The 27,707-nt window shown below is 45.8% G+C and overlaps 1 protein-coding gene across 1 annotated transcript in view; it reads left to right on the top strand.

Moving 5' to 3' along the window:
* Window positions 1–27,707, top strand: part of POLR3GL (RNA polymerase III subunit GL) — a 52,009-nt gene that overhangs the window by 17,713 nt on the left and 6,589 nt on the right. Inside the window, exons 5-7 of the mRNA XM_073608651.1 lie at window positions 8,230–8,298; window positions 19,299–19,355; window positions 24,733–24,806. Coding sequence (XP_073464752.1) covers window positions 8,230–8,298; window positions 19,299–19,355; window positions 24,733–24,806 — 200 coding nt within the window. The remainder of the gene's footprint in view (window positions 1–8,229; window positions 8,299–19,298; window positions 19,356–24,732; window positions 24,807–27,707) is intronic.

A 27,707-nucleotide genomic window follows, 5' to 3' on the forward strand; every position in this document is an offset into this window, starting at 1 on the left:
GATACCGGCAAGGCCTCCTGCCCTGGGGCCGCTTTGAGGGCAGCGGCGCCCGTAAAAGATATGGCTGCGGGCCTGGGCCAACATGTCAACTGCGCATGCGCCACCGCCACTCAGGAAAGCTTGTACACGCTCGACACTTTTTGGGCAGGTGGGCTCATGCACAGTGACGTAATGATGCCGGGATGTGCCATTTTTAAATGTAAAATAGCAGTGTCATCTCTGTGAGGTCTAGGTGGTGGCGCATGCCTCTAATAATGGCCAGGTAAGACCCCTCTGCAGCCTCTGACTACCTCCTGTTATTGCTCCCCTGGACCATGCCCGCAGCCTCTGACCATCTCCTCCTGCCATCTCCTCCTGTACCATGTCTGCAGCCTCTGACCATCTCCTCCTGTACCATGTCCACAGCCTCTGACCATCTCCTCCTGTACCATGTCCACAGCCTCTGACCATCTCATTCTGAACCATGTCTACAGCCTCTGACCATCTCATTCTGAACCATATCCACAGCCTCTGACCATCTCATTCTGAACCATGTCTACAGCCTCTGACCATCTCCTCCTGTACCATGTCTACATCCTCTGATTATCTCCTCCTGCACCATGTCCGCAGCCTCTGACCATCTCCTGTACCATGTCTACATCCTCTGATTATCTCCTCCTGTACCATGTTCGCAGCCTCTCATCATCTCCTCCTGTACCATGTCCACAGCCTCTGACCATCTCATTCTGAACCATGTCCACAGCCTCTGACCATCTCATTCTGAACCATGTCTACAGCCTCTGACCATCTCCTCCTGTACCATGTCTACATCCTCTGAATATCTCCTCCTGCACCATGTCCACAGCCTCTGACCATCTCCTGTACCATGTCTACATCCTCTGATTATCTCCTCCTGTACCATGTTCGCAGCCTCTCATCATCTCCTCCTGTACCATGTCCGCAGCCTCTGACGATATCCTCCTGCACCATGTCCGCAGCCTCAGACCATCTCCCCCTGCACCATGTCCGCATCCTCTGATTATCTCCTCCTGTACCATGTCCGCAGCCTCTCATCATCTCCTCCTGTACCATGTCCACAGCCTCTCATCATCTCCTCCTGTACCATGTCCACAGCCTCTCATCATCTCCTCCTGTACCATGTCCGCAGCCCCTGACCATCTCCTCCTGCACCATGTCCGCATCCTCTGATTATCTCCTCCTGTACCATGTCCGCATCCTCTGATTATCTCCTCCTGTACCATGTCCGCAGCCTCTCATCATCTCCTCCTGTACCATGTCCGCAGCCTCTCATCATCTCCTCCTGTACCATGTCCGCAGCCTCTCATCATCTCCCCCTGTACCATGTCCGCAGCCTCTCATCATCTCCCCCTGTACCATGTCCGCAGCCTCTCATCATCTCCTCCTGTACCATGTCCGCAGCCCCTGACCATCTCCTCCTGCACCATGTCCGCATCCTCTGATTATCTCCTCCTGTACCATGTCCGCATCCTCTGATTATCTCCTCCTGTACCATGTCCGCAGCCTCTCATCATCTCCTCCTGTACCATGCCCGCAGCCTCTGATTATCTCCTCCTGTACCATGTCCGCAGCCTCTCATCATCTCCTCCTGTACCATGCCCGCAGCCTCTCATCATCTCCTCCTGTACCATGCCCGCAGCCTCTGATTATCTCCTCCTGTACCATGTCCGCAGCCTCTCATCATCTCCTCCTGTACCATGCCCGCAGCCTCTGGCCATCTCCTCATGCACCATGTCTGCAGCCTCTGACCTCCTCATGCACCATGCCCACAGCCTCTGACCATCTCCTCGTGCACCATGTCCAGAGACCTAAAAATGGCTGTCCACCAACGTTTACCATCCAACCTGACAGAACTGGAGAGGATCTGCAAGGAGGAATGGCAGAGGATCCCCAAATCCAAGTGTGAAAAACTTGTTGCATCTTTCCCAAAAGGCTGTATTAGATCAAAAGGGTGCTTCTACTAAATACTGAGCAAAGGGTCTGAATACTTAGGACCATGTGATATTTCAGTTTTTCTTTTTTAATAAATCTGCAAAAATGTCAACAATTCTGTGTTTTTCTGTCAATATGGGGTGCTGTGTGTACATTAATGAGAAAAAAAATGAACTTAATAATAATTTTAGCAAATGGCTGCAATATAACAAAGAGCAAAAAATTTAAGGGGGTCTGAATACTTTCCGCCCCCACTGTAAAAAAAAAAAAATATATATATATATATATATATATATATATATATATATATATATATATATATATATATATATATCTCAATAATAAGCCGTGGGATCCGCACTCAGATATGTAACGATATTATATATATATATATATATATATATATATATATATATATATATATATATATATATATATATACACACACACACACACACACACACACACACACACAAATATATACATGCACTCCTTATTATGCATTCCTTAATATATACATAAGGAATGCGTCGATTGCTTATGATTGGCGGCCTGCAGTGACAGCTTCCTGATGGGGGGAGCTCAGCTGGGTTCGGACTAGTACCTGAACACGCCTGCGCTCATCCCATGTGTGCATAAACGGCTCTGATAGCGAAAGGGTTAAATGTACGCAGGTTCTTTTACTGTTTTTTAAATAAAAGCATCTGAGATGATATCACACTATTAGAGCTTTTTATTTGTGGTATGGCAGAGAGTGGAAGATTTTAAGGAGCAGCGGACCTTTATATAATAAAAAGGTCCCATCGGTATGGTGAGTTCTCTGTGTGCACTGGGTGGGGGGATTGCACTTGGTTTATCTTGAATGACACACGTGGTGGTGAAGGATTTTCTGCACGGGAGCCTACAAGTGTATAGATTGTTTTTGTGTGACTTTTATTATGTATGTATATATGTGTGTTTCACACTGCTGCGACTTATCATGCGACTTGCGACACATATAAAGTCAAAGCACACTCATTTCAGTGGGTGGCGTTTTAAGTAATGCAACCTAAGTCGCAGCTGCAAAAAAAAAAAAAAGGTTCCTGCACTACTTTTCTGCAATTTCAGTTCCATAGACGGCAATGTTAAATCACAAAAGTTGCAAGCAAGTCACAACTTTGAGGTTGGCACAGTGTGAACCGAGCCCGACACCGGCATTATTGTTTTAGTAACAAAGAAGGACACTGTATTCATTATGTTATGTTCTTTGGACACAGCTGATCACAGATCATGGTAAAGGTCCAATCACAGCAGCCCTTTACCATCTGATCAGCTGTGTCTAATCATGGCTGATCACTTGTAAACAAACTTGCCGGTTGTCGGCTTTCCTCCCACGCTGTCACAGCATGAGGATAGGAGAGCCGATAACTGGCAATTCTGACAGGGCACGTTTACACTGATAATTAGGGCATTGCTGCAATCTGCTGTTTAGGTGCAGCAGCCCAGGTCCCTTTGCAGCTGTTTCGGGCCTTTTCGGTCATTGGAAGCCGGCTGCTTCTTCCTGTTCAGGCATCCGGCCTCTGATAAGAACCGTAGCTCTGTGCACTGGCGGCTGTTATTCCCAACTCCTGCAGCCTTCTGGAATATGTAATGTGGAATCCCAGGAGAATGAGGCAGTAGGGATCCGTCAATCTTGCCTGGGCAAGAATGGCGGCAGGTGGGTGGGGCTAGGCCTGAATTTAAAAAAAAAAAAAAAAAAAAAGCGCCAATATATTTTGAAAGGTGAGGTAGCAGTTGTGCACAGAACCATTGCTGAACTGGGGGTTGAAGGTCTGCTTAAGGCTAGGTTCACACTTGAGGGAATCGCAGCTGTTCCCGCGTCCGCAACCAAATCGCACTTCTCTTTAGAGACGCATTCATGCATTCTTAATGGTACCTCCCACTCATCTTAACCCGCAGCGCGTTTGCAGATGTGGGAACCGCAGGAAAATCGCATAGCGCAAAAGCACCATGCGATTTCCCAGCGGGTGCATTTTGAAAAAGGTACAAACATCATTTTTTTTTGCAGGAAACACAGGCACCGCAGCCCATTCAAAAGAATAGACTAACGTGCCTGCGTAAACGCAGGCCACAAACCTGCACAGATGTTAACCTGGGCTTAGGGTAGGTTCACACCTACAGGTGCAACTGAGGCATGCGCAGAGCAGCCCACTCATTTCAGTGGGCTACTCCATGCACAAGAAACATGGAAAAGAAGTCCCTGACACTTTTCCAAAAACTCACTGAACCGCATGGTGCCGCAGTGTTGGCATATGCGTGGGGGTGCCATTAACAGGTATTGGCAGCGCTATGCATCTGCTAAAAGGGCAGCTGCTTCTGTGCATGTCAGGAAAGTGTTTAATCTTGTGCGCGTTCCCTACATGCAGTAGTGTGAGCTTAGTCAAAAAAAAAGATACCTGCACATCCCTACAAAGAGGAGACTGTGGAAAATGGTTTTAAGTGCCCAAATGAAGAATAAAAACATAATAAACCTAAAAGCATATTTTTATTTACCAGATTACAGACATACAGCATAAAAGTTTATACACTTAGATAAGTTTGAAAATGAAGAGCAGGTGGATAGACACATTTCGCCCAGCAAGAGCTTACTCAGGATGTACATTTCGTTTTCAGCCTTCATAATATTTTACCAGTCGGGATCATCCCACTGGAAGGAGGGGTTGATCTGTCAGGTACACTTCTGGAACACCACCTGAATTATTATTATTATTATACAGGGTTTATATAGCACCAACAGTTTGCGCAGTGCTTTACAAAATGAAGGCAGACATTACAGTTACAATACCAGTACCAGAAGAATCAGAGGGCTATTATTCCAACACAGAGGGAACCATTAAGTCATTCTATCCGAAAACAAAAGTTTATACAGTTGGATCAGTGCGAAAACAAAGAGCACGTGGATCGCCGTGTTTCGCCCGGCAAGAGTTTCCTCAGGATCCACTTTGTTTTTCAATCTGTATGATATTGTAGCAGTCAGGATCACCCCACTGGAAGGGCCAACGTATTAACCGCTTCAGACCCGGAAGATTTTACCCCCTTCCTGACCAGAACACGTTTTGCGATTCAGCACTGCATCGCTTTAACTGACAATTGCGCGGTCGTGCGACGTTGCACCCAAACAAAATTGATGTTCTTTTTTTCCCACAAATAGAGCTTTCTTTTGGTGGTATTTGATCACCTCTGCGGTTTTTATTTTTTGCGCTTTAAACAAAAAAAGAGCGTCAATTTTGAAAAAAACGCATTATTTTTTACTTTTTGCTATAAGAAATATCCCCCAAAAATATATAAAAAAAACTATTTTTTTCCTCAGTTTAGGCCGATATGTATTCTTCTATATATTTTTGGTAAAAAAAAAAAATCGCAATAAACCTATATTGATTGGTTTGCGCAAAAGTTATAGCGTCCACACAATAGGGGATAGTTTTATAGCATTTTTATTATTTTTTTTTTTTTTTACTAGTAATGGCGGCGATCTGTGATTTTTTGTCGGACAATTTTGACACATTTTTGGGACCACATTGGCTTTAATACAGCGATCAGTGCAATTAAAAATGTCACTGGCAGTGAAGGGGTTAACACTAAAGGGCAGTGAAGGGGTTAAGTGTGTCCTAGTTTGTGTTCTAACTGAAGAGTGGAGGGGACTGTGGAGGGAAGATAACAGATTGTCTGTTCATACTCTGTATGAACAGATGATCTGTCTGTTCTCCCCTCAGAGAACCGGAAACTGTGTGTTTACACACATAGATCCCAGTTCTCCATGTCTCAGCAGCGATCGCGGGAGCCCGGCGGTCTCGATCGAGACCGCCGGTCACTCGCATCGGCTCAGGGGGCAAGCGGCTGCGCGCACGCGTCCCCTAGTGGCCACAGGGCGAAGTGACGTTATATAACATTGTTTCGCCCAGCCGTGCCATTCTGCCACAATACAACTGCGGCAGCTGGTCGGCATGTGCTTAAATGCCAACATATTAAATGGCGCCACCATTTTATGTTTTCCGATAGCAAAACTGCTGACCAGTCTGGGGTGATTTCTCTTCTTTCCATTTTGGCTTCACGGGTCCCTCTGTATTGGACGATATTTAGGTGGTGTTCCAGAAGGGGTGGTATTCATACCTGCCAGATCATTCCCTCTCTACATTTAATACATTGGCCCTTCCAGTGGGGTGATCCTGACTCAAACTCATAAAGATTGAAAACCAAAGTGGATCCTGAGGAAGCTCTTGCCAGGCGAAACACGGCGCTCTACGTGCTCTTTGTTTTCACGCCTATCTAACTGTATAAACTTTTATGCTGTATTTGTAGCCGACATTTAATGTTTTAAAAAATGATATACTTTTTAATGTGGTAAAAATATGCTTTTATGTCTACTATGTTTTTTATTCGTTATTTGAGCACTTAAAAATCCCCATTTCCCACAGTCTCCTCTTTTAGGTATTCTTTTTTTTTTTTTTTTTACTATTGATTATATTTGGGAATTGTGCTAGAATAAAAGGTTACAAGACCTAATATTTGCTAGCAGTATGAACTTATTCTAAGCCTAGGTTCACAATAAAACTGCACCGCATTTCCGATCGCTCTTCCCTTTTGATCTGTTTCAGGTGTCAATACAAATTTAAAGACACCCCAAGCGCAGTAGTGCCTTTGCCTGCACTGGATCCCATGGTACAAACTGACCGTGCGATCCAGTTGCAGTGCGGCTCCAAACAAAAGGCGCAAGATCTTTGGTGCGATGAGCTTATTCAAATGAATGGGCTCAAATCGCACCACACCGAATCGCACGTGAATTGCACAGGAACGCGGCGCGGTTCTTGTGCCATTCACATGAAGTTCATGGTGTGAACCAAGGCTAAGGCTGGGTTCTCATGTGTCCAGCTGTTGTTTGTAGTCCGGAGTCTGGTGCGTTTCTGTTCACAAGTTCAGGTGCTAATTTTTGCTTGAATTTGCACCTGAACTGGACCCAAAAATGCACAGGACTCTTTTCAATACTGCACCGTGGCCGCCCCGGACATGAGTGAATTGGCTCCATTGAGAGTCAGTCACATGTTCTGCAAATTGGATGCGGTTCAAACTGCATGCAATTCGCATATATGTGAACCCACCCTAATGCCCTGTACACACGGTCGGATTTTCCGACGGGAAATGTGTGATAGGACCTTGTTGTCGGAAATTCCGACCGTGTGTGGGCTCCATCACACATTTTCCATCGGAATTTCCGACACACAAAGTTTGAGAGCTTGCTATCAAATTTTCTGACAACAAAATCCGTTGTCGGAAATTCCGATCGTGTGTGCACAAATCCGACGCACAAAGTGCCACGCATGCTCAGAATAAATAAAGAGATGAAAGCTATTGGCTACTGCCCTGTTTATAGTCCCGACGTACGTGTTTTACGTCACCGTGTTCAGAACGATCGGATTTTCCGATAACTTTGTGCGACCGTGTGTATGCAAGACAAGTTTGAGCCAACATCCGTCGGAAAAAATCCTAGGATTTTGTTGTCGGAATGTCCGATTGTGTGTACGGGGCATTAATGTTTTGTTGTATGAATTAATGAGGTACATTGTATTATTTCTATTACAAAATATGTGCTAACTAAAACCATGCTGGTGTTTCCCCTTACAGGAAAAAATGTTTAATTCCTAATTTGCCGTGATGACCGGTAGCGTTTTTTTTTTTTTTTTTTATATATAGCGCTTTGCAGGGCCCAACCGGCAGCCATCTTGTCTGGTAGAATGCACTTGATGTGCTGTCATTTTTTTTATGTATTTCTCAAGTATTCCCCCCCCGCCACATTTTCTGACCAGGCTGCTCCTGACACATCTAACATCCTCTTAATTGCCCCGTGCCCGGCGGCCGAGATTCATTAGTCAGACCCCCCCCACAACACCATCTGTCTAAGGAGGGGGGGGGGTTGTTAGGAAATCTAATTGTGTCACCCTTCCAGAAATGTGAGCCCGTAGTGTACCTATCAGAATCTATTAGCACTTGCAAAATAAGGGACGCTTTCATTCCATTTTTCCCCCTTCGCTGTCACAAAGCCGCGAAAAGCTCCACGCTCGGCCTGTGACACATTTCAGCAGCGACTGCAGAAGCGTCGCCTGCTTCCCCCCTCTCCTGATTGGCCGGGAAGAGTTTGTGTCTGCGTCTACGTGGTGTTATATTGATTTTGCCTCTCGGTGACGCAGACAGTGGCGTCTATTTTTAACCTCCTGTTATTTCTCTCTCTCTCTCTCTCTCTCTCAGATGTGGAACGTTACTCTGATAAGTATCAGACGTCTGGACCTGTTGACAATGCCATTGATTGGCACCCTGGTAAGATCTTGTCTCTGAGAGCCCGGGTCTATTCTGAGATGTATAGAGCTGAATACATGCTTGGCCCTGGTAAAGGTTAGGCCCATTACTGCAACTGTGCTATCAGTGACCAAATAATCGGCGGTGAGATTATCCCACCGAGGATATTGTCACCTCGAGCTGCGATTCCTGAGGACCCGGCCGCTATCTGCTGATATCTTCTATACGGGACACATACTGTACATCACCTCTATAAAACTCACTTTTATCTCTCTGAAGGGATCTAAGTCCTAAAACTATTTTTGGAAACTACATCTCTATCTATATATACTGTGTCCTATATATATTGCGTTCTGTATATATACTGTGTCATATATATATATATATATATATATATATATATATATATATATACACACTGTGTCCTATATATACTGCATTCTATATATATATATATATATATATATATATATATATATATATATATATACTGTGTCATATATATACTGTGTCTTATATATACACTGTGTCCTATATATACACACTGTGTCCTACACAGTCAGGTCCATAAATATTGGGACATCGACATCTACACCGTTCACCTGATTTGGATGTAAATACCCTCAAATTAAAGCTGAAAGTCTGCAGTTAAAGCACATCTTGTTCATTTCATTTCAAATTCATTGTGGTGGTGTATAGAGCCAAAAAGAATAGAATGTCGATGTCCAAATATTTATGGACCTGACTGTATATACTGTGTCCTATATATACCGAGTCATATATATATATATATCTGTGTATATGACTCAGTGTGTATATATATATATATATATATATATATATATATATACTTTTTTTGGGGAGGGTGGACAGTGTCAGTGTTTTTTTAATTTAATATTTGTTTTTTTAACTTTTAAATATTTATTACAATTTTTCCATTTTTTTATTTTACCCCTTACATCTTCCCTTTGAGACAGAGAAAAGGGCTGAGGACACAGATTCCCCAGTCCATTTCTCTGCAGCCTCAGCTGCACTGAAGATGAATGGACAGGAGACAGAGGCTCCGCCCCATTTATAAACTGAAGCATCGTACACAGAGTTTACAATGCTCAGTTATGAATGGACAGAGTCAGTGTGCATTCTGAAAAGGAAGGAGCCGGTAAATTACATATTTACCAGGCCCTTCCTCTGCTGACAGATCTGGGGCAGAGGAGCACAGAGGGGGGACCGGAGAAGAAGCGGAGGAGGACACAGAGGGAGACCAGAGGAGGATACGGAGGGGGACTGGAGGACATGGAGGGGGACCAGAGGAAAACAGAGGGGGTGAAGGAGCACAGAGGGGACATGGAGGGGGACCGCAGAGGGAGCTGAGGAGGACACGGAAAAGGAGCTGAGGAGGACACAAAGTGGGAGCGGAGGAGGACACGGAGGGGGACTGGAAGAGCACAGAGGGGGCAAAGGAGCACAGAGGGGGAGCGGAGGGGGGAGCGGAGGAGGACAGGAGGGGGAGCAGAGGAGGAAGCGGAGGGGGAGCAGGGGAGGACGCAGAGAAGGAGCGGAGGACGCAGCGGGAGACCGGAGGAGGACACGGAGGGAGCACGGAGGAGTACACGGAGGGGGAGCAGAGGAGGACACGGTGGGGGATAGGAGAAAGAGCGGAGGAGGACACAGAGGAAAACGGAGGGGGAGCAGAGGAGGACACGGAGGCGGAGCGGAGTAGGACACGGAGGGGGAGCGGAGGAGGACACGAAGGGGGAGCGGAGGAGGACACGGAGGGGGAGCGGAGGAGGACACGGAGGGGGAGCGGAGGAGGACACGGAGGGGGAGCGGAGGAGGACACGGAGGGGGACAGGAAGGGGGAGTGGAGGAGGACAGGAAGGGGGAGCGGAGGAGGACAGGAAGGGGGAGCGGAGGAGGACGCGGAGGGTGAGCGGAGGAGGACACGGAGGGGGAGGGGGACACGGAGGGGGACAGGAAGGGGGAGCGGAGGGGGACAGGAAGGGGGAGCGGAGGAGGACACGGAGGGTGAGCGGAGGAGGACACGGAGGGTGAGCGGAGGAGGACACGGAGGGTGAGCGGAGGAGGACACGGAGGGGGAGCGGAGGAGGACACGGAGGGGGACAGGAAGGGGGAGCGGAGGAGGACAGGAAGGGGGAGCGGAGGAGGACAGGAAGGGGGAGCGGAGGAGGACGCGGAGGGGGAGCGGAGGAGGACACGGAGGGGGAGCGGAGGGGGACACGGAGGGGGACAGGAAGGGGGAGTGGAGGAGGACAGGAAGGGGGAGCGGAGGAGGACACGGAGGGTGAGCGGAGGAGGACACGGAGGGTGAGCGGAGGAGGACACGGAGGGTGAGCGGAGGAGGACACGGAGGGGGAGCGGAGGAGGACACGGAGGGGGAGCGGAGGAGGACAGGAAGGGGGAGCGGAGGAGGACACGGAGGGTGAGCGGAGGAGGAAACGGAGGGTGAGCGGAGGAGGACGCGGAGGGGGACAGGAAGGGGGAGCGGAGGAGGACAGGAAGGGGGAGCGGAGGAGGACGCGGAGGGTGAGCGGAGGAGGACGCGGAGGGTGAGTGGAGGAGGACGCGGAGGGGGACAGGAAGGGTGAGCGGAGGAGGACAGGAAGGGGGAGCGGAGGAGGACGCGGAGGGTGAGCGGAGGAGGACGCAGAGGGTGAGTGGAGGAGGACGCGGAGGGGGACAGGAAGGGGGAGCGGAGGAGGAAAGGAAGGGGGAGCGGAGGAGGACACGAAGGGTGAGCGGAGGAGGACACGGTGGGGGAGCGGAGGAGGACGTGGCGGGGACCTTAGGAGCACGGAGGAGGACACACGGGACAGTCAGGGATGATCGGTGCGGCGGTGGGGGCCATTACAAGCACCGATCTCCCAGTATGGATTTCAATAAAGCAGCTGAAAGCTTTGGTGGGGGAGGGACGGACGGGGGGGGGGGGGGTGTCGAGAGGAGGAGAAGCGTCTGTCAGCTGTTTTATTGAAATCTATACAGGGAGATCGATGCTTGTAACAGCCCCCACCGCCGCACCGATCGTCCCTGACTGCCCAGGTATCGGAATAAGCATCGGAGCATTTACAAATGCTCTGTACCGTATCGGTTCAACCCCAATGAAAAGTACTATAGATATATACTTAAATATTATAGATAATAAGATACTGTAGATAAATGTTATAGATAAGTTAGCTTTGATAAGTACTGTATAAAGATACATGCATAGAATAGATTAGATTATACTGGAAATAAATACTATAGATATATAGCTATATATAAACATAGATATATACTGTAGATAAATGCTATAGCTAGATTAGATATGATAGTTACTGTGGATAAGGTAGTTTGCGATACTATAGATACAATTAAATACAATAGATATATACTGTAGATCAGGGGTAGGCAACCTTAAAGAGGTGGAGATCTACCTGCACAACACGGGAGAAGTCAAAGATCACCGGGCGCAGTGTCACCTCGTCACACCCGTTTTAAACGTCGAATTGCCGTACTACCATTTTACAATTGCGTGCATTGCACCACAATCATATCTTTACATCAGATAGTGAGGAGGCAACATATTGCCTCCTCACCACCAGTCACACGTGCTCGGATCACTTTTCAGGGGAGCAGCAGTGCCTGCTGCACTTGTGAAGGAGCCCTTAGTTGCATGGGGGGAAGAGGATTTGTGCTAGGAGGGGTGATTTGTGGCAGAAAAGGCGATATGATGGGGGGGGGAATTAGTGCTAGTAGGGAAGATTGGGGGATATCTATGCTAAGAGAGGAAATCGGGGGGGCGGTTGTGCTAGGAGGGGTGATTTGTGGCAGAAAAGGCGATATGGTGGGGGGGGGATTAGTGCTAGTAGGGAAGATTGGGGATATCTATGCTAGGAGAGGAAATGGAAATGGGGGGGGGGGGGCGGTTGTGCTAGGAGGGGGGATTTGGAGTGGGGGGAGAAGATTTGTGCTTGGAGGGATTTGAGGAGTAGAGGTTTTATGCTAGGAAGGGTGTTTTGTGTGTGTGTGGGGGGGAGGATTTGTGACGGGATTTACAGAGGGGGAGTGGGGGGGGGACAATAGTGTGCTGGCAGGAGGGATTTCAGCATGGGGGCAGATTTGTACTGGGGGGAGGGGTAACTTATGCTCTAGAATGGCAGGTCAGTAAGCCCAGATTGTGATCCTCCAGTCACCTGTCTGAGTTCTACTGGTTACTGACCCCCCCCCCCCGCTGTAGATAGATCAATAGATTAGATATGATAATTAAAGTGGTTGTAGAGCCTAAATATTCTTTACCTTAATGCATTTGTTGCGACAGGGATCTGTCAGGTCTTTTTTTTGTTGAACCCACTGGTTGAGCGAAAAAAAGAACTGCCAGTGTGTACTTAGCTTTACTATAAGTAAAGTAGATAGATACTATAAATCAATAGGCTTTAGATAGATGGACTATATTATCAAAAGTATTGGGACGCCTGCCTTTACACGCACATGATTTTTAATGGCATCCCAGTCTTAGTCCGTAGGGTTCAATATTGAGTTGGCCCACCCTTTGCAGCTATAACAGCTTCAACTCTTCTGGGAAGGCTGTCCACAAGGTTTAGGAGTGTGTCTATGGGAATGTTTGGCCATTCTTCCAGAAGCGCATTTGTGAGGTCAGGCACTGATGTTGGACAAGAAGGCCTGGCTCACAGTCTCCGCTCGAATTCATCTCAAAGGTGTGCTATCGGGTTGAGGTCAGGACTCTGTGCAGGCCAGTCAAGTTCCTCCACCCCAAACTCGCTCATTTATGTCATTATGGACCTTACTTTGTGCACTGGTCCAAATCATTTGGTGGAGGGGAGATTATGGTGTGGGGTTGTTTTTCTGGGGTTGGGCTTGGCCCCTTAGTTCCAGTGAAGGGAACTCTTAAGGCATCAACATACCAAGACATTTTGGACAATTTCATGCTTCCAACTTCATGGGAACAGTTTGGGGATGACCCCTTCCTTTTCCAACATGACTGGGGGCGCACCAGTGCACAAAGCAAGGTCCATAAAGACATGGATGAGCGAATTTGAGGTGGAGGAACTTGACTGGCCTGCACAGAGTCCTGGCCTCAACCTGATAGAACACCTTTGGGGTGAATTAGAGCGGAGACTGTGAGCCAGGCCTTCTCGTCCAACATCAGTGCCTGACCTCAGAAATGCCCTTCTGGAAGAATGGTCAAATATTCCCATAGACACACTGCTAAACCTTGTGGACAGCCTTCCCAGAAGAGCTGAAGCTGTTATAGCTGCAAATGGTGGGCCAACTCAATATTGAACCCTACGGACTATTCATGTGCGTGTAAAGGCAGGCGTCCCAATACTTTTGGTAATACAGTGTATATGTGATAGACAGATTGATAGATAAGATGATAGATTAGAATAGATATATAATATCTATTAATATATATATATATATATATATATATATATATATATATATATATGTGTATATATATATATATATATACACTACCGTTCAAAAGTTTGGGGTCACCCAAACAATTTTGTGTTTTCCATGAAAAGTCACACTTATTCACCACCATACGTTGTGAAATGAATAGAAAATAGAGTCAAGACATTGACAAGGTTAGAAATAATGATTTGTATTTGAAATAACATTGTTTTTACATCAAACTTTGCTTTCATCAAAGAATCCTCCTTTTGCAGCAATTACAGCATTGCACACCTTTGGCATTCTAGCTGTTAATTTATTGAGGTAAGCTGGAGAAATTGCACCCCACGCTTCTAGAAGCAGCTCCCACAAGTTGGATTGGTTGGATGGGCACTTCTGGCGTACCATACGGTCAAGCTGCTCCCACAACAGCTCAATGGGGTTCAGATCTGGTGACTGTGCTGGCCACTCCATTACCGATAGAATACCAGCTGCCTGCTTCTGCTGTAAATAGTTCTTGCACAATTTGGAGGTGTGTTTAGGGTCATTGTCCTGTTGTAGGATGAAATTGGCTCCAATCAAGCGCTGTCCACTGGGTATGGCATGGCGTTGCAAAATGGAGTGATAGCCTTCCTTATTCAGAATCCCTTTTACCCTGTACAAAGCTCCCACCTTACCAGCACCAAAGCAACCCCAGACCATCACATTATCTCCACCATGCTTAACAGATGGCGTCAGGCATTCTTCCAGCATCTTTTAATTTGTTCTGCGTCTCACAAACGTTCTTCTTTGTGATCCAAACACCTCAAACTTGGATTCATCCGTCCACAACACTTTTTTCCAGTCTTCCTCTGTCCAATGTCTGTGTTCTTTTGTCCATCTTAATCTTTTTCTTTTATTGGCCAGTCTCAGATATGGCTTTTTCTTTGCCACTCTGCCCTGAAGCTCAAAATCCCGCAGCTGCCTCTTCACTGTAGATGTTGACACTGGTGTTTTGCGGGTACTATTTAATGAAGATGCCAGTTGGGGACCTGTGAGGCGTTTGTTTCTCAAACTAGAGACTCTAATGTGCTTATCTTCTTGCTTAGTTGTGTAACGCGGCCTCCCACTTCTTTTTCTACTCTGGTTAGAGCCTGTTTGTGCTGTCCTCTGAAGGGAGTAGTACACACCGTTGTAGGAAATCTTCAATTTCTTTGCAATTTCTCGCATGGAATAGCCTTCATTTCTAAGAACAAGAATAGACTGTCGAGTTTCAGATGAAAGTTCTCTTTTTCTGGCCATTTTGAGCGTTTAATTGACCCCACAAATGTGATGCTCCAGAAACTCAATCTGCTCACAGGAAGGTCAGTTTTGTAGCTTCTGGAAGGAGCTAGACAGTTTTTAGATGTGTGAACATGATTGCACAAGGGTTTGCTAATCATCAATTAGCCTTCTGAGCCAATGAGCAAACACATTGTACCATTAGAACACTGGAGTGATAGTTGCTGGAAATGGGCCTCTATACACCTATGTAGATATTGCACCAAAAACTAGACATTTGCAGTTAGAATAGTCATTTACCACATTAGCAATGTATAGAGTATATTTGTTTAAAGTTAGGACTAGTTTAAAGTTAGCTTCATTTAAAAGTACAGTGCTTTTCCTTCAAAAATAAGGACATTTCAATGTGACCCCAAACTTTTGAACGGTAGTGTATATATATATATATATATATATATATATATATATATATATAATACTAATATATAATATAGATACTATCTAGCTAAGCTAGAAAGCATTTTTCCTGTTATTTTTGCTCACAGTGCAGATTTCATTTAAATGTAAGAATCCATGTTCTTGTGTAACACTTGTGATTGGGGGTGGTGGGGTGGAGGATGGGGGTTGGTGTATACTGGTATTAGTCAGTAGACCGTCCTGTCTGACCAGCTGCCCCTCTGGATAGAAGGTGCAAGTCCTGCGCGTTTCCATACCATTCCGTCCTAAACCGCCAGTGATCAGAATGCGCGACAACCTGCCGAGCGGCTCATCAAGAGATGTGATATTAATGAAGCCCCCTGTTGATTTAAAGGCTGTATTTGGAGTGCAGACAATCAGGAGAGCAAAGGGAGGAAAGTATCCCAATCTCCGAGCAATCAGAGACACAGAGAAGGTTTTTTTTTTATACATTGTGTTATAATAAAGGATTTAACCATCAGAAATGCATAATATGTATAAATATGTGTGTGTGTGTGTGTATATATATATATATATATATATATATATATATTTATACAAAAAAATGTGTGTGTATGTATGTGTGTATATATATATATATATATATATATATTTCTTATGAATACAGTAAACATGAAATATTACATAGGAATACCTAGTCTTTACCACTTCCACTCTCCAGGTGAATAGCAGGGAGATCAGATTACACAGATCATAGAAGACAGGACACCCTCGTTCCTATTAGAAGCAGAACTTCTTGGTTTTCTAGTAGGATCTTTCGGCAGGAAAAAGCTAAAGCCCCGCACACACAGGCTGAATATTGGAGCGGTATCGGCCGGTTGAATAGAAGCCGACCAACATTCGGCCAGTGTGTGCGACAGCTGGTCTGACAGAACGTCCGGCTTCTGTAGAAGGGGCATGACCCAAAAAAAAAGGTCTGCTGATCAGCATCTGATCAGCGCTCTCAGCCAATGGCTCTCTTTATAATGTCAGTGGGAACGGTGGGAGAGCCTTTTTTCTCCCGGGTTGATTATGGCCTGGTGCGCCAGGCTTGTCTTGGTTGAAGGCAAGGCTCTCTCTAAAGCCTTCCTGGTAGGAATGGTGCTGTTCTGGTCTGGCCAGGGACTGGGATGAGAGAAGCCCATAGTGTATGTGCCCCTGGAGTGGCAGTCCAAGGGGTCCTGGAAGATCTCATTGTGGGGGAGCTCACTGTGAGTTTATGTGGCACCATGGTCACCTCACCCATTGTACACCCATTGTACACTTTCTTCACACCTGCCTCCAGGGCTGGGCCTTTTAGGCAGGACTGGAGAAATTTTTATTCCTGGCCGATGGGCCCGCCATTATATTGCACAATGGTCACTGAAGCACTTTCCCCTTTTCCCTTCATGTTTGTATGTCGTATACTGTTTTTTTTTGCACTTATCCAACTAGTAGGGTGTAGGTCCTTGTGCTTGCCCTGAAAGTCTTCTGTGGTAGGGCATGTGGTCTTTTTGGTCAGGTTCTCCCCCTCCCATGGGGTCTCCCTTTGGGGGAGCCCCACCTAGTACTTGGGTAGGTCTTGCTTCGTCAGGCCTCCCAAAGAAAGGGGTATGCCCAGTTTCAGCTGGGTGCACCACTAGTACCCCAGTCCCTGTCAGGAGCCCTGCGCCCAAGATGATCAGGGCCAGGGTCCTTTTTCTTTGGAGTAGGACCATGTGTACACTTGTTTATGCCCCTTGTGTTTCCTTTTGAGTGTGCTCACCACGGAGCTTTAAAATAAAAATCACTTTATGTCAGAGAAGCTAAATCTCCCCAGTGACCACCATCAAAGGGGGGCACACTAATCATCAAGGGAGTGGCCAGGGAGCACACTGAGGCAAGGGGTACAGAGGGGATATATGGACCATCAAGGGGGCACACTAACTGCCATTGTTATGGGAGAAAACACCACTGACCACCAGCAGTGCCGGCAATCGGTACATCCATTAAATGCCTGTGGTTGAGCTGTCATTAGACAGCTCAAATCACAGACACAAAAGCACAGAGCTGATCCGAGTGGTTCTGTGCCTTGTGGTGGTCAATCACAGCTATCACAAATGTGAACACTGCTTGTGTTTACATTTGAGAGCCTGCCCCTTCTCCAGACTCTTCATTCTTCCACCTCTGTCAGCACTTTCCCTGCTAATCCTGTAGCACTTCTCCAGCTGCCCATAAACAGAGGTGTGTTTCCTGATCAGCAAGGGGGTAGCCAGGGGGCACACTGAAGCAAGGGGGTACAGAGAAAGAATATGGACCATAAAGGGTGAACGTTGACCACCAGTGTTATGGGGCATTCACCATTGACCACCAACATTTAACAGGGGGTAGACACCATTGACCACCAACATTTAACAGGGGGTAGACACCATTCATCACCAACATTTAACAGGGGGTAGACACTATTGACCACAAACATTTAATGGGGGCAGGCACTATTGACCACTTACATTTAACAGAAGGCAGACACCATTGACCACCAACATTTAACAGAAGGCAGACACCATTGACCACCAACATTTAACAGGGGGTAGACACCATTACCCGCCAGATAACGGGTGTCAGGCACCATTGACCACCAACATTTAACGAGAGGCAGACATCATTGACCACCATCATTTAACAGGGGCAGACACCATCGACCACCAACATTTTACAGGAGGCACACACCATTATCCACCAACATTTAAAAGGGGGTAGACACCATTGACCACCAACAGTTAACAGGGGGCAGACACCATTGACCACCAACAGTTAACAGGGGCCAGACACCATTGGCCACAAACGTTTAACGGGGGGCAGACACCATTGACCACTAACATTTAACAGGAGGCAGACACCATTGACCACCAACATTTAACAGGGGGTAGACACCATTGACCACCAACATTTAACAGGGGGTAGACACCATTGACCACCATCATTTAACAGGGGCAGACACCATTGACCACCAACATTTAACAGGGTGTAGACACCATTGACCACCAACATTTAACAGGGGGTAGACACCATTGACCACCAACATTTAAAGGGGTAGACATAGGGTTGCCACCTTATCGCTTTAAACTCAAACACATAAGATTTACACAGGTTCTGTGGCTGATTACGGTGGTAACTAAACTCACTTGATGCCTTATCTGAATTAAATTAGCCTCAGAACCTGTGTAAATAATATGTGTTCGGGTTTAAAGGGATAAGGTGGCAACCCTAGGTAGACACCATTGACCACCAACATTTAACAGGGGTTAGACACCATTGACCACCAACATTTAAAGGGGCACTCACCACCAACCAACTCCAATAAGATGGCACTAACTCCTGACCACTGAAATCTCTATATGCTATGTCCTAAACTAAACAGTTTTGATGGGAATTTTAGGACCTCAAGAAATGCGAAACATCAGCTTTTTTTTTATCAATTGTTTGCTATTTTTTCCTTTTATATAGTAAAAAAAGAATATTGGTTATTAAATATCACCAAAAGAAAGTTTTATCTGTCTCCAAAAACAAAACAAAAAGAAACAAATTTGGGTAAAGTGTTGCATGACATGAGTAATTGTTAGTCAAACTATCACAGCACTAAAAATGGCCTGGTAATGAAGGGGTATATATCCGGATTGGTATTCAGGTGGGTAATGATGCTTGTTAGAGGCATCCATATGAATGCACTTTCCTCGACCGTATCCTTTCTGAAAGCTCTTAAAGTTCTGTGTTATCAGCACAGCCCACGTATATTACAGTTCTTTACAAGTGCCTTTATGAATTAATGATTTGATTGCAGGTGTAGTTTGTGTTAAGCCTTTTAATATAACACAGTGGGCAGAGATTGCAAGAGAATTCATGCTTTGTTATTCTTTGTTGTGTATTTCCAGACTGGAAACTGTTACCCCGCGAGCTGAAAATTAAAGTGCGAAAGCTGCTGAAGGAGAGTAAGTTGCATCTCTGCATGATCTTACCTGGACTAGCACATTACAAGAAAGTGTTAAAAGTCTGAAATTACAAAAAAAAACACAAAAAAAAACAAAACAGAATAATCAGCACAAGGGACATAACTTACAGTCGGTAGTAAGTGTCCCTTGCACTGATGCCCTTTCTTTTTGTTGAAATCCCCCTCCTGCTGTGCCCGCTCATACCCTCCCACCCCCCAAGCCTGAATTAAAAAAAACAGAACAATCAGCACAAGGGGTGTAGCTTACAGTCAGTAGGGTGTGTCCCTTGTGCTGATGCTCCTTCTTTTAGCTAAAATCCCCCTCCATCTTTCTCCCACTTAATCCTGCAATTGAAATAAAAAACGGAACAATCGGCAGAAGGGACATAGCTTACAGTCAGTAGTAAGTGTCCCTTGTGCTGATGCCCTTTCTTTTAGTTAAAATCCCCGTTTGTCTATGCCCCCCTCCAAGCCTGAAATAAAAAAAAGAACAGTCACCACAAGGGACGTAGCTTACAGTCAGTAGGATGTGTCCCTTGTGCTGATGCACCTTCTTGTAGTTGAAATCCCCCTCTGTCTGAGCCCCCCTTAAGCCTGAAATAGAAATAAAAAACAGAACAATCAGCACAAGGGACATAGTGTACAGTCAGTAGGACGCGCCCCTTGTGTTGATGCCCCTTTTTTAGTTGAGATTCCTCTCCATTTATGACTCCCCCCCCAAGTCTAAAATAAAACAGAACAATCAGCACAAAGGACATAAAGTACAGTCAGTAGGACGTGTCCCTTGTGCTGATGCCCCTTCTTTTAGTTGAAATCCCTCATTGTCAATTGACCCTCCCCCATGCCCTCCTCCCAAGCCTGAAATAGAAATAAAAATCAGAACAATCAGCACAAGGGACAAAACTTACAGTCAGTGGGATGTGTCCCTTGTGCTGTTGCCCCCTCTTTTAGTTGAAACCCCTCTCTGTCATACCCCCCCCCCCATAGCCTAAATTAAAAAAACAGAACAATCAGCACAAGGGGCGTAGCTTACAGTCAGTAGGGTGTGTCCCTTGTTCCTGATGCCCCTTCTTTTAGCTGAAATCCCCCTCCATCTATCTCCCACTTAAGCCTGAAATCGAAAAAAAAACGGAACAATCAGCACAAGGGACATACTGTAGCTTACAGTCAGTAGTAAGTGTCCCTTGTGCCGATGCCCTTTCTTTTAGATAAAATCCCCCTTCGTCTATGACACAACCCCCCCCCCCCCCCTTACAGTCAGTAGGATGTGTCCCTTGTGCTGATGCACCTTCTTGTAGTTGACATCCCCCTCTGTCTATGCCCCCCCTTAAGCCTGAAATAGAAAAAAAACAGAACAATCAGCACAAGGGACTTAGTGTACAGTCCCATCCCCCCCCCCCCCCCCGCCCCAAGCCTAAAAAAGAACAGAAAAAATAAAAAATTAGTAGAAGGGACACAACTTATAGTCAGTGGGATGTGTCCCTTGTACTGATGCCCCTTCTTTTAGTTAAAATCCCCTTCTGTCTATGCCCCCCCAGCCTGAAGTAGAAATAAAAAACAGAACAATAAACACAAGGGACATAACCTAAAGTCAGTGGAATGTGTCCCTTGTGCTGATGCCCCTTCTTTTAGTTGAAATTCCCCTTTGTCTATTCCCCCCGCACCCCCCCCCCCCCCCCCATGCCATCCCCCCATTCCTTATTATACCCTGTATTACCCTGTATTGTAGGCTTTAGGTGGACATTTAGGCAACAATAAAACTGTGAAAGGTAGAACAATCAGCACACAGGACATAACTCACATTCAGTAGGATGTGTCCCTTGCACTAATGCCCCTGTTTTGTAGGCTTTAGGTGGGCATTTAGGTGGCAGTAAAACCAAGAAGGGTGAACCAAACATGACCCATTCAAGTGAATGCCGTGACCATATGGGTTGCCCCATGGTGGCGCGGGTTTTTCAGGGTTGAAACAGGCAATCAGGAGACGCCTATCAACCGCTTCTAAAAAGCAGCCCAATGCGGATTGCTTTTCAGACGGGCAGCAAGGGTTGTACTTTTACATTGGCTCTTCTCAAGCTGGGTGGTTCTTGCAGGGGCTGCCCACGGCGTGAAATCGCAGCCGTCTATAGGGACCGTTAGTCCTCTTTGCTATGCTTTTCTCCTTCTCCTGGTAGTGTTGTCAAGCCCTGCCCATGTAAGCTTCCTATTTGGACGAGAGAAAGTGATCAGAGAATAGGGAACAGATGCTTTGCCAATCCTTTTTCTTCTCAAGCCGTGTATCCAGCTCCGCCCAGTACGCGTGCTAGTTTAGATTCATTCTCTTTGAAATGCTAAAAGCACCGTTTACGCTTTTTGATGAAGTCCTTTGGCATAACCAAAAAAAGTATATGAAGAGAAGTGACTTTATTACAGTGCCATCTAGTGGCTGATCAGGGTGTGTGCACTTTTGTATTCAAGTGTATGTCAAGACACCAGCGATGTTTTCCAGGCTCTCCCGTTCCTCTGGGGAGCCCAGGACCAATAAAAAACAGCTTGTCCAGTGAGAACAGGAGGAACTCGGGTAACATCCTTCCTTGGTCCCTCCTGTAATTAATGACCCCAGAAGCGACATGTCACTTCCAGGGCCACAGCCGACATTGCTCGGCTAATGTAGCCAAGGATGCAACTGTTCAAACACGATCTGTGTTTGAATAGATGCATTGGAGGTCAGGGGAGACATTGAGGTCTGATAGACCCTTGATGTCTCCATAAAGAGTACCTGTCACCTGCTCATGTTATCACATTGTGATTGCAATAAAGTTAAAAAAAAAATGTAAAAAAAGAAAGATTTATAAAAAAAATTATTCAAACCTTTTCGTCACCCCTATGACTAATACCCCGGAAGTGGCATCTATGACATCACTTCCAGGGTCACAACTGTCATTCCTCTTGTTAGCCCCCTTGTAATAGCAATAAAGTAAATAAAATAAAATTTAAAAGAAGTGTAAAAAAATAAATAAAAAGTGTTATAAAACACTTTTTATTAAAATATATAAAATAAAGATTTATAAAGATTGTATTACGTCACTTCCAGGGTCACAACTGTCATTCCTCTTGTTAGCTTCCTTGCAATAGCAATAAAGTAAAATTTAAAAAAAAGAATAATTTAAGAGAAGTGTAAAAAAAAAAAGTTATAAAACAAAAAAAATGTAAAATAAAGATTTATAAAGATTGTATTACGTCACTTCCAGGGTCACAGCTGTCATTCCTCGGCTAGTGTAGCCAAGGATGCAGCTATTTATACACCGTCTGTGTTTGAATAGATGTATTGGAGGGCAGGGGAGACATCGGGGGGGGGGTCTGTTCCATAAAGGGTACCTGTCACCTGCCCATGCTATCACATACAGGGCTTCTAAGCCCCCTAGTGATAGTAATATACAGTTGTGCTCATAAGTTTACATACCCTGGCAGAACTTATGATTTCTTGGCCGTTTTTCAGAGAATATGAATGATACCACAAAAAGATTTCTTTCACTCATGGTTAATGTTTGGCTGAAGCCATTTATTATCAATCAACTGTGTTTACTCTTTATAAATCCTTGCAACAGAAACTACCCAAATGACCCTGATCAAAAGTTTACATACCCTGGTGATTTTGGCCTGATAACATGCACACAAGTTGACACAAAGGGGTTTGAATGGCTATCAAAGGTAACCATCCTCACCTGTGATCTGTTTGCTTGTAATTAGTGTGTGTGTATAAAAGGTCAATGAGTTTCTGGACTCCTGACAGACCCTTGCATCTTTCATCCAGTGCTGCACTGACATTTCTGGATTCTGAGTCATGGGGGAAAGCAAAAGAATCGTCAAAGGATCTGCGGGAAAAGGTATCTGAACTTTATAAAACAGGAAAGGGATATAAAAAGATATCCAAGGAATTGAGAATGCCAGTCAGCAGTGTTCAAACTCTAATTAAGAAGTGGAAAATAAGAGGTTCTGTTGAAACCAAACCACGGTCAGGTAGACCAACTACAATTTCAGCCACAACTGCCAGGAAAATTGTTCGGGATGCAAAGAAAACCCCACAAATAACTTCAGGTGAAATACAGGACTCTGAAAACATGTGGTGTAGCTGTTTCAAGATGCACAATAAGGAGGCACTTGAAGAAAGATGGGCTGCATGGTCGAGTCGCCAGAAGAAAGCCATTACTACGCAAATGCCAGAAAGTATCCCGCTTACAATACGCCAAACAGCACAGAGACAAGCCTCAAACCTTCTGGCACAAAATCATTTGGAGTGATGAGACCAAAATTGAGCTTTTTGGCCACAACCATAAACACTACATTTGGAGAGGAGTCAACAAGGCCTATGATGAAAGGTACACCATACCTACTGTGAAACACGGTGGTGGATCGCTGATGTTTTGGGGATGTGTGAGCTACAAAGGCACAGGAAATTTGGTCAAAATTGATGACAAGATGAATGCAGTATGTTGTAAAAAAATACTGGAGGAACATTTGCATTCATCAGCCAGGAAGCTGCGCATGGGACGTACTTGGACATTCCAACATGACAATGATCCAAAACACAAGGCCAAGTCGACCTGTCATTGGCTACAGCAGAATAAAGTGAAGGTTCTGGAGTGGCCATCTCAGTCTCCTGACCTCAATATCATTGAGCCACTCTGGGGAGATCTCAAACGTGCAGTTCATGCAAGACAGCCCAAGAATCTACAAGAACTGGAGGCTTTTTGCCAAGAGGAATGGGCAGCTTTACCATCTGAGAAGATAAAGAGTCTCATCCACAAATACCACAAAAGACTTCAAGCTGTCATTGATGTTAAAGTGGGCAATACACAGTATTAAGAACCGGGGTATGTAAACTTTTGATCAGGGTAGTTTCTGTTGCCATTATGATTTAAAAAGAGTAAATACAGTTGATTGTTAATAAATGGCTTCAGCCAAACACTAACCATCAGTGAAAAAAGTTTTTGTGCGTGTATATATATATATATATATATATTTTTTTTTTTTTTTTTTTTTTTTTTTTTTTGCAGGTAAAAAATGTGCATTTATTATTTTATTTATTTATTTTACTGGCACCTGCAGAGCGTTGCACCCGTGATCGGCAGATTTTAGGTCAGACTTCTCCTTTGTGGTTCTTTCCATGCTGAGAATCGCACAGCTCTGTCAGATAACAGCCTCTGATTGGTGACTTTACTGTATAGAATTTTTATATAAAGGGATTTCTTTTATTTTTTTTTTATTTTTTTTTTTTTCCTAATAGCGGGATTCTGATTGCTGTGTGTGAAGCCCTTTGTTACCCCTGTTTTTCCTTTTGCTGGTAAGTCTTCTTCAGGTTCCAGATTCATACAAGGTTGTGTGTTTGCCTCTTTCTGCAGAGTCCGCGGTCGTCCTTCCCAAGCACAAGCAGAGGATGCCGCTAGATAAAGAGGAGATTATAAAGAAGTTGGAGGTAAGGATTGTGTGTGTGTAATGTGATATCGGGTCTAATGTTCAATCCCAAGGATTAGAGGCTCTGTCAGGTTTTTATTGCTTATTTATGGGAGGAGAGAGCAGAGGGATGACCTAATCAGTCTTCTTCTTAGCAGTCAGCAGGCTGGAGGACCTATTGATCGGGAGAGAGAGAGCAGAGAGATGACCTAATTAGTCTGCTTAGCTGTTAGCAGGCTGGAGGACCTGTTGATAGGGGGAGAGAACAGAGAGATGACCCAATCTGTCTTCTTAACAGTCATCGGGCTTGGGACCTGTTGATAGGAGGAGAGAGCAAAGAGATGACCCAATCCGTCTTCTTAGCAGTCATCGGGCTTGGGACCTGCTGATAGGAGGAAAGAACAGAGAGATGGCCTAATCCGTCTTCTTCTTAGCAGTCAGCAGGCTGGAGGACCTGTTGATGGGGGAGAGAGCAGAGAGATGACCTAATCAGTGCTCTTCTTAGCAGTCAGCAAACTGGGGGACCTGTTGACAGGGAGTAAGATCAGAGACATTACATAATCCGTCTATTTCTTAGCAGTCATCAGGCTTGGGACCTGCTGATAGGAGGAGAGATCAGAGAGATGACCTGATCAGTCTTCTTCTTAGCAGTCAGCAGGCTGGAGGACCTGTTTATAGGAGGAGAGAGCAGAGAGATGAGCTAATCAGTGTTCTTCTTAGCAAGCTGGAGGATACGCTAATAAGAGAAAGCAGAGAGATGACCTAATCAGTCTTCTTCTTAGTAGTCAGCATGCTGGAGGACCTGTTAATAGGAGGGGAGAGCAGAGAGATGACCTAATCAGTCTTCTTCTTAGCAGGCTGGGGGACACGCTAATAGGAGAGAGAAGAGAGATGACCTAATCAGTGTTCTTCTTATACCGCGTACACACGACCGGACTTTCCGTCAGAGTAGACTCTGTCGGTCTTTCGGACGGAGTTCCGCTGAAACGGACTTGCCTACACACGATCACACCAAAGTCCATCGTTTAGAACGCGATGACATACGACCGGACTAGAAAAAGGAAGTTCATAGCAAGCTGCCCTTGCTTAGTTTTTGGTCCGTCGGACTAGCATACAGATGTTTTCCCGATAGGATCTGAATCCGTCGGAAAGATTTGAAACATGTTCTATTTCTAGGTCCGCCAGAATTTTAGAAAGAAAATGTCAGATGAAGCCCACACACGATCGGAATGTCCGACGGAATGATTCCGTCGGACCTTTTCTGCCAGAAAGTCCGGTCGTGTGTACGCGGCATTGGAAGTCAGCAAGCTGGGGTACCTGTTAATAGGGGGAGAGAGCAGAGAGATGACCTAATCAGTCTTCTTAGCAGTCAGCAGTCTGGGGGACCTGCTTGAAGGAGGAGAGAGCAGAAAGATGACCTAATCAGTCTTCTTCTTGATGGGCGTATTCGGCCCAGCTAGGTTAGAAAGGAACACAGCCACTTATTTTATCCCCAGCGTGCGTCCTGCTATAAATGATTGTATGTTTGGGGGTTCTAAGTAATTTTCTAGCAAAAAATACTGATTTAAACTTGTAAACAAAAAGTGCTAGAAAAAGCCGGGTCTGACTGAATCAGTCTTCTTCTTAGCAGTCAGCAGGCTGGGGGAGAGAGCAGAGGGCTGACCTAATCGGTCTTCTTCTTAGCAGTCAGCAGGCTGGGGGAGAGAGCAGAGGGCTGACCTAATCGGTCTTCTTTTTAGTAGTCAGCAGGCTTGGGACCTGCTGATGGGAGGAGAGAGCAGAGGGTTGACTTAATCAGTCTTCTTCTTAGCAGTCAGCAGGCTGTGGAAGAGAGCAGAGGGCTGACCTAATTGGTCTTCTTCTTAGCAGTCAGCAGGCTGGGAGAGAGAGCAGAGGGCTGACCTAATTGGTCTTCTTCTTAGCAGTCAGCAGGCTGGGAGAGAGAGCAGAGGGCTGACCTAATCGGTCTTCTTCTTAGCAGTCAGCAGGCTGGGGGAGAGAGCAGAGGGCTGACCTAATCAGTCTTCTTCTTAACAGTCAGCAGGCTGGGGGAGAGTGCAGAGGGCTGACCCAATCAGTCTTCTTCTTAGCAGTCAGCAGGCTGGGGGGAGAGAGCAGAGGGCTGACCCAATCGGTCTTCTTCTTAGCAGTCAGCAGGCTGGGGGGAGAGAGCAGAGGGCTGACCCAATCGGTCTTCTTCTTAGCAGTCAGCAGGCTGGGGGAGAGAGCAGAGGGCTGACCTAATCAGTCTTCTTAACAGTCAGCAGGCTGGGGGAGAGAGCAGAGGGCTGACCCAATCAGTCTTCTTCTTAGCAGTCAGCAGGCTGGGGGAGAGAGCAGAGGGCTGACCCAATCAGTCTTCTTCTTAACAGTCAGCAGGCTGGGGGAGAGTGCAGATGGCTTACCTAATCGGTCTTCTTCTTAGCAGTCAGCAGGGTTGGGACCTGCTGATGGGAGGAGAGAGCAGAGGGTTGACTTAATCAGTCTTCTTCTTAGAAGTCAGCAGGCTGGGGGACATGCTGATAGGAGGAGAGAGCAGAGAGATGACCTAATCGGTCTTCTTTTTAGCAGGCTGGGGGACATGCTGATAGAAGAGAGCAGAGAGATGACCTAATCAGTCTTCCTCTTAGCAGTCAGCAGGCTGGGGGATCTGCTGATAGGAGGAGAGAGCAGAGAGACAACTTAATCAGTCTTCTTGTTAGTAGTCAGCAGGCTGGGGGATCTGCTGATAGGAGGAGAGAGCAGAAAGATGATCTAATCAGTTTTCTTCTTGGTAGTTAGCAGGCTGGGGGACCTGCTTTTAGGAGGAGAGAGCAGAGAGATCACCTAATCAGAGTTTTTCTTAGCAGTCAGCGAGCTGGGGGACCCGTTGATAGGGGGAGAGAGCAGAGAGATGACCCAATCAGTCTTCTTCTTAGAAGTC

The sequence above is a fragment of the Aquarana catesbeiana genome, linkage group LG13 (assembly GCF_042186555.1).
Source record: "Aquarana catesbeiana isolate 2022-GZ linkage group LG13, ASM4218655v1, whole genome shotgun sequence".
NCBI classification, from domain to species: domain Eukaryota; kingdom Metazoa; phylum Chordata; class Amphibia; order Anura; family Ranidae; genus Aquarana; species Aquarana catesbeiana.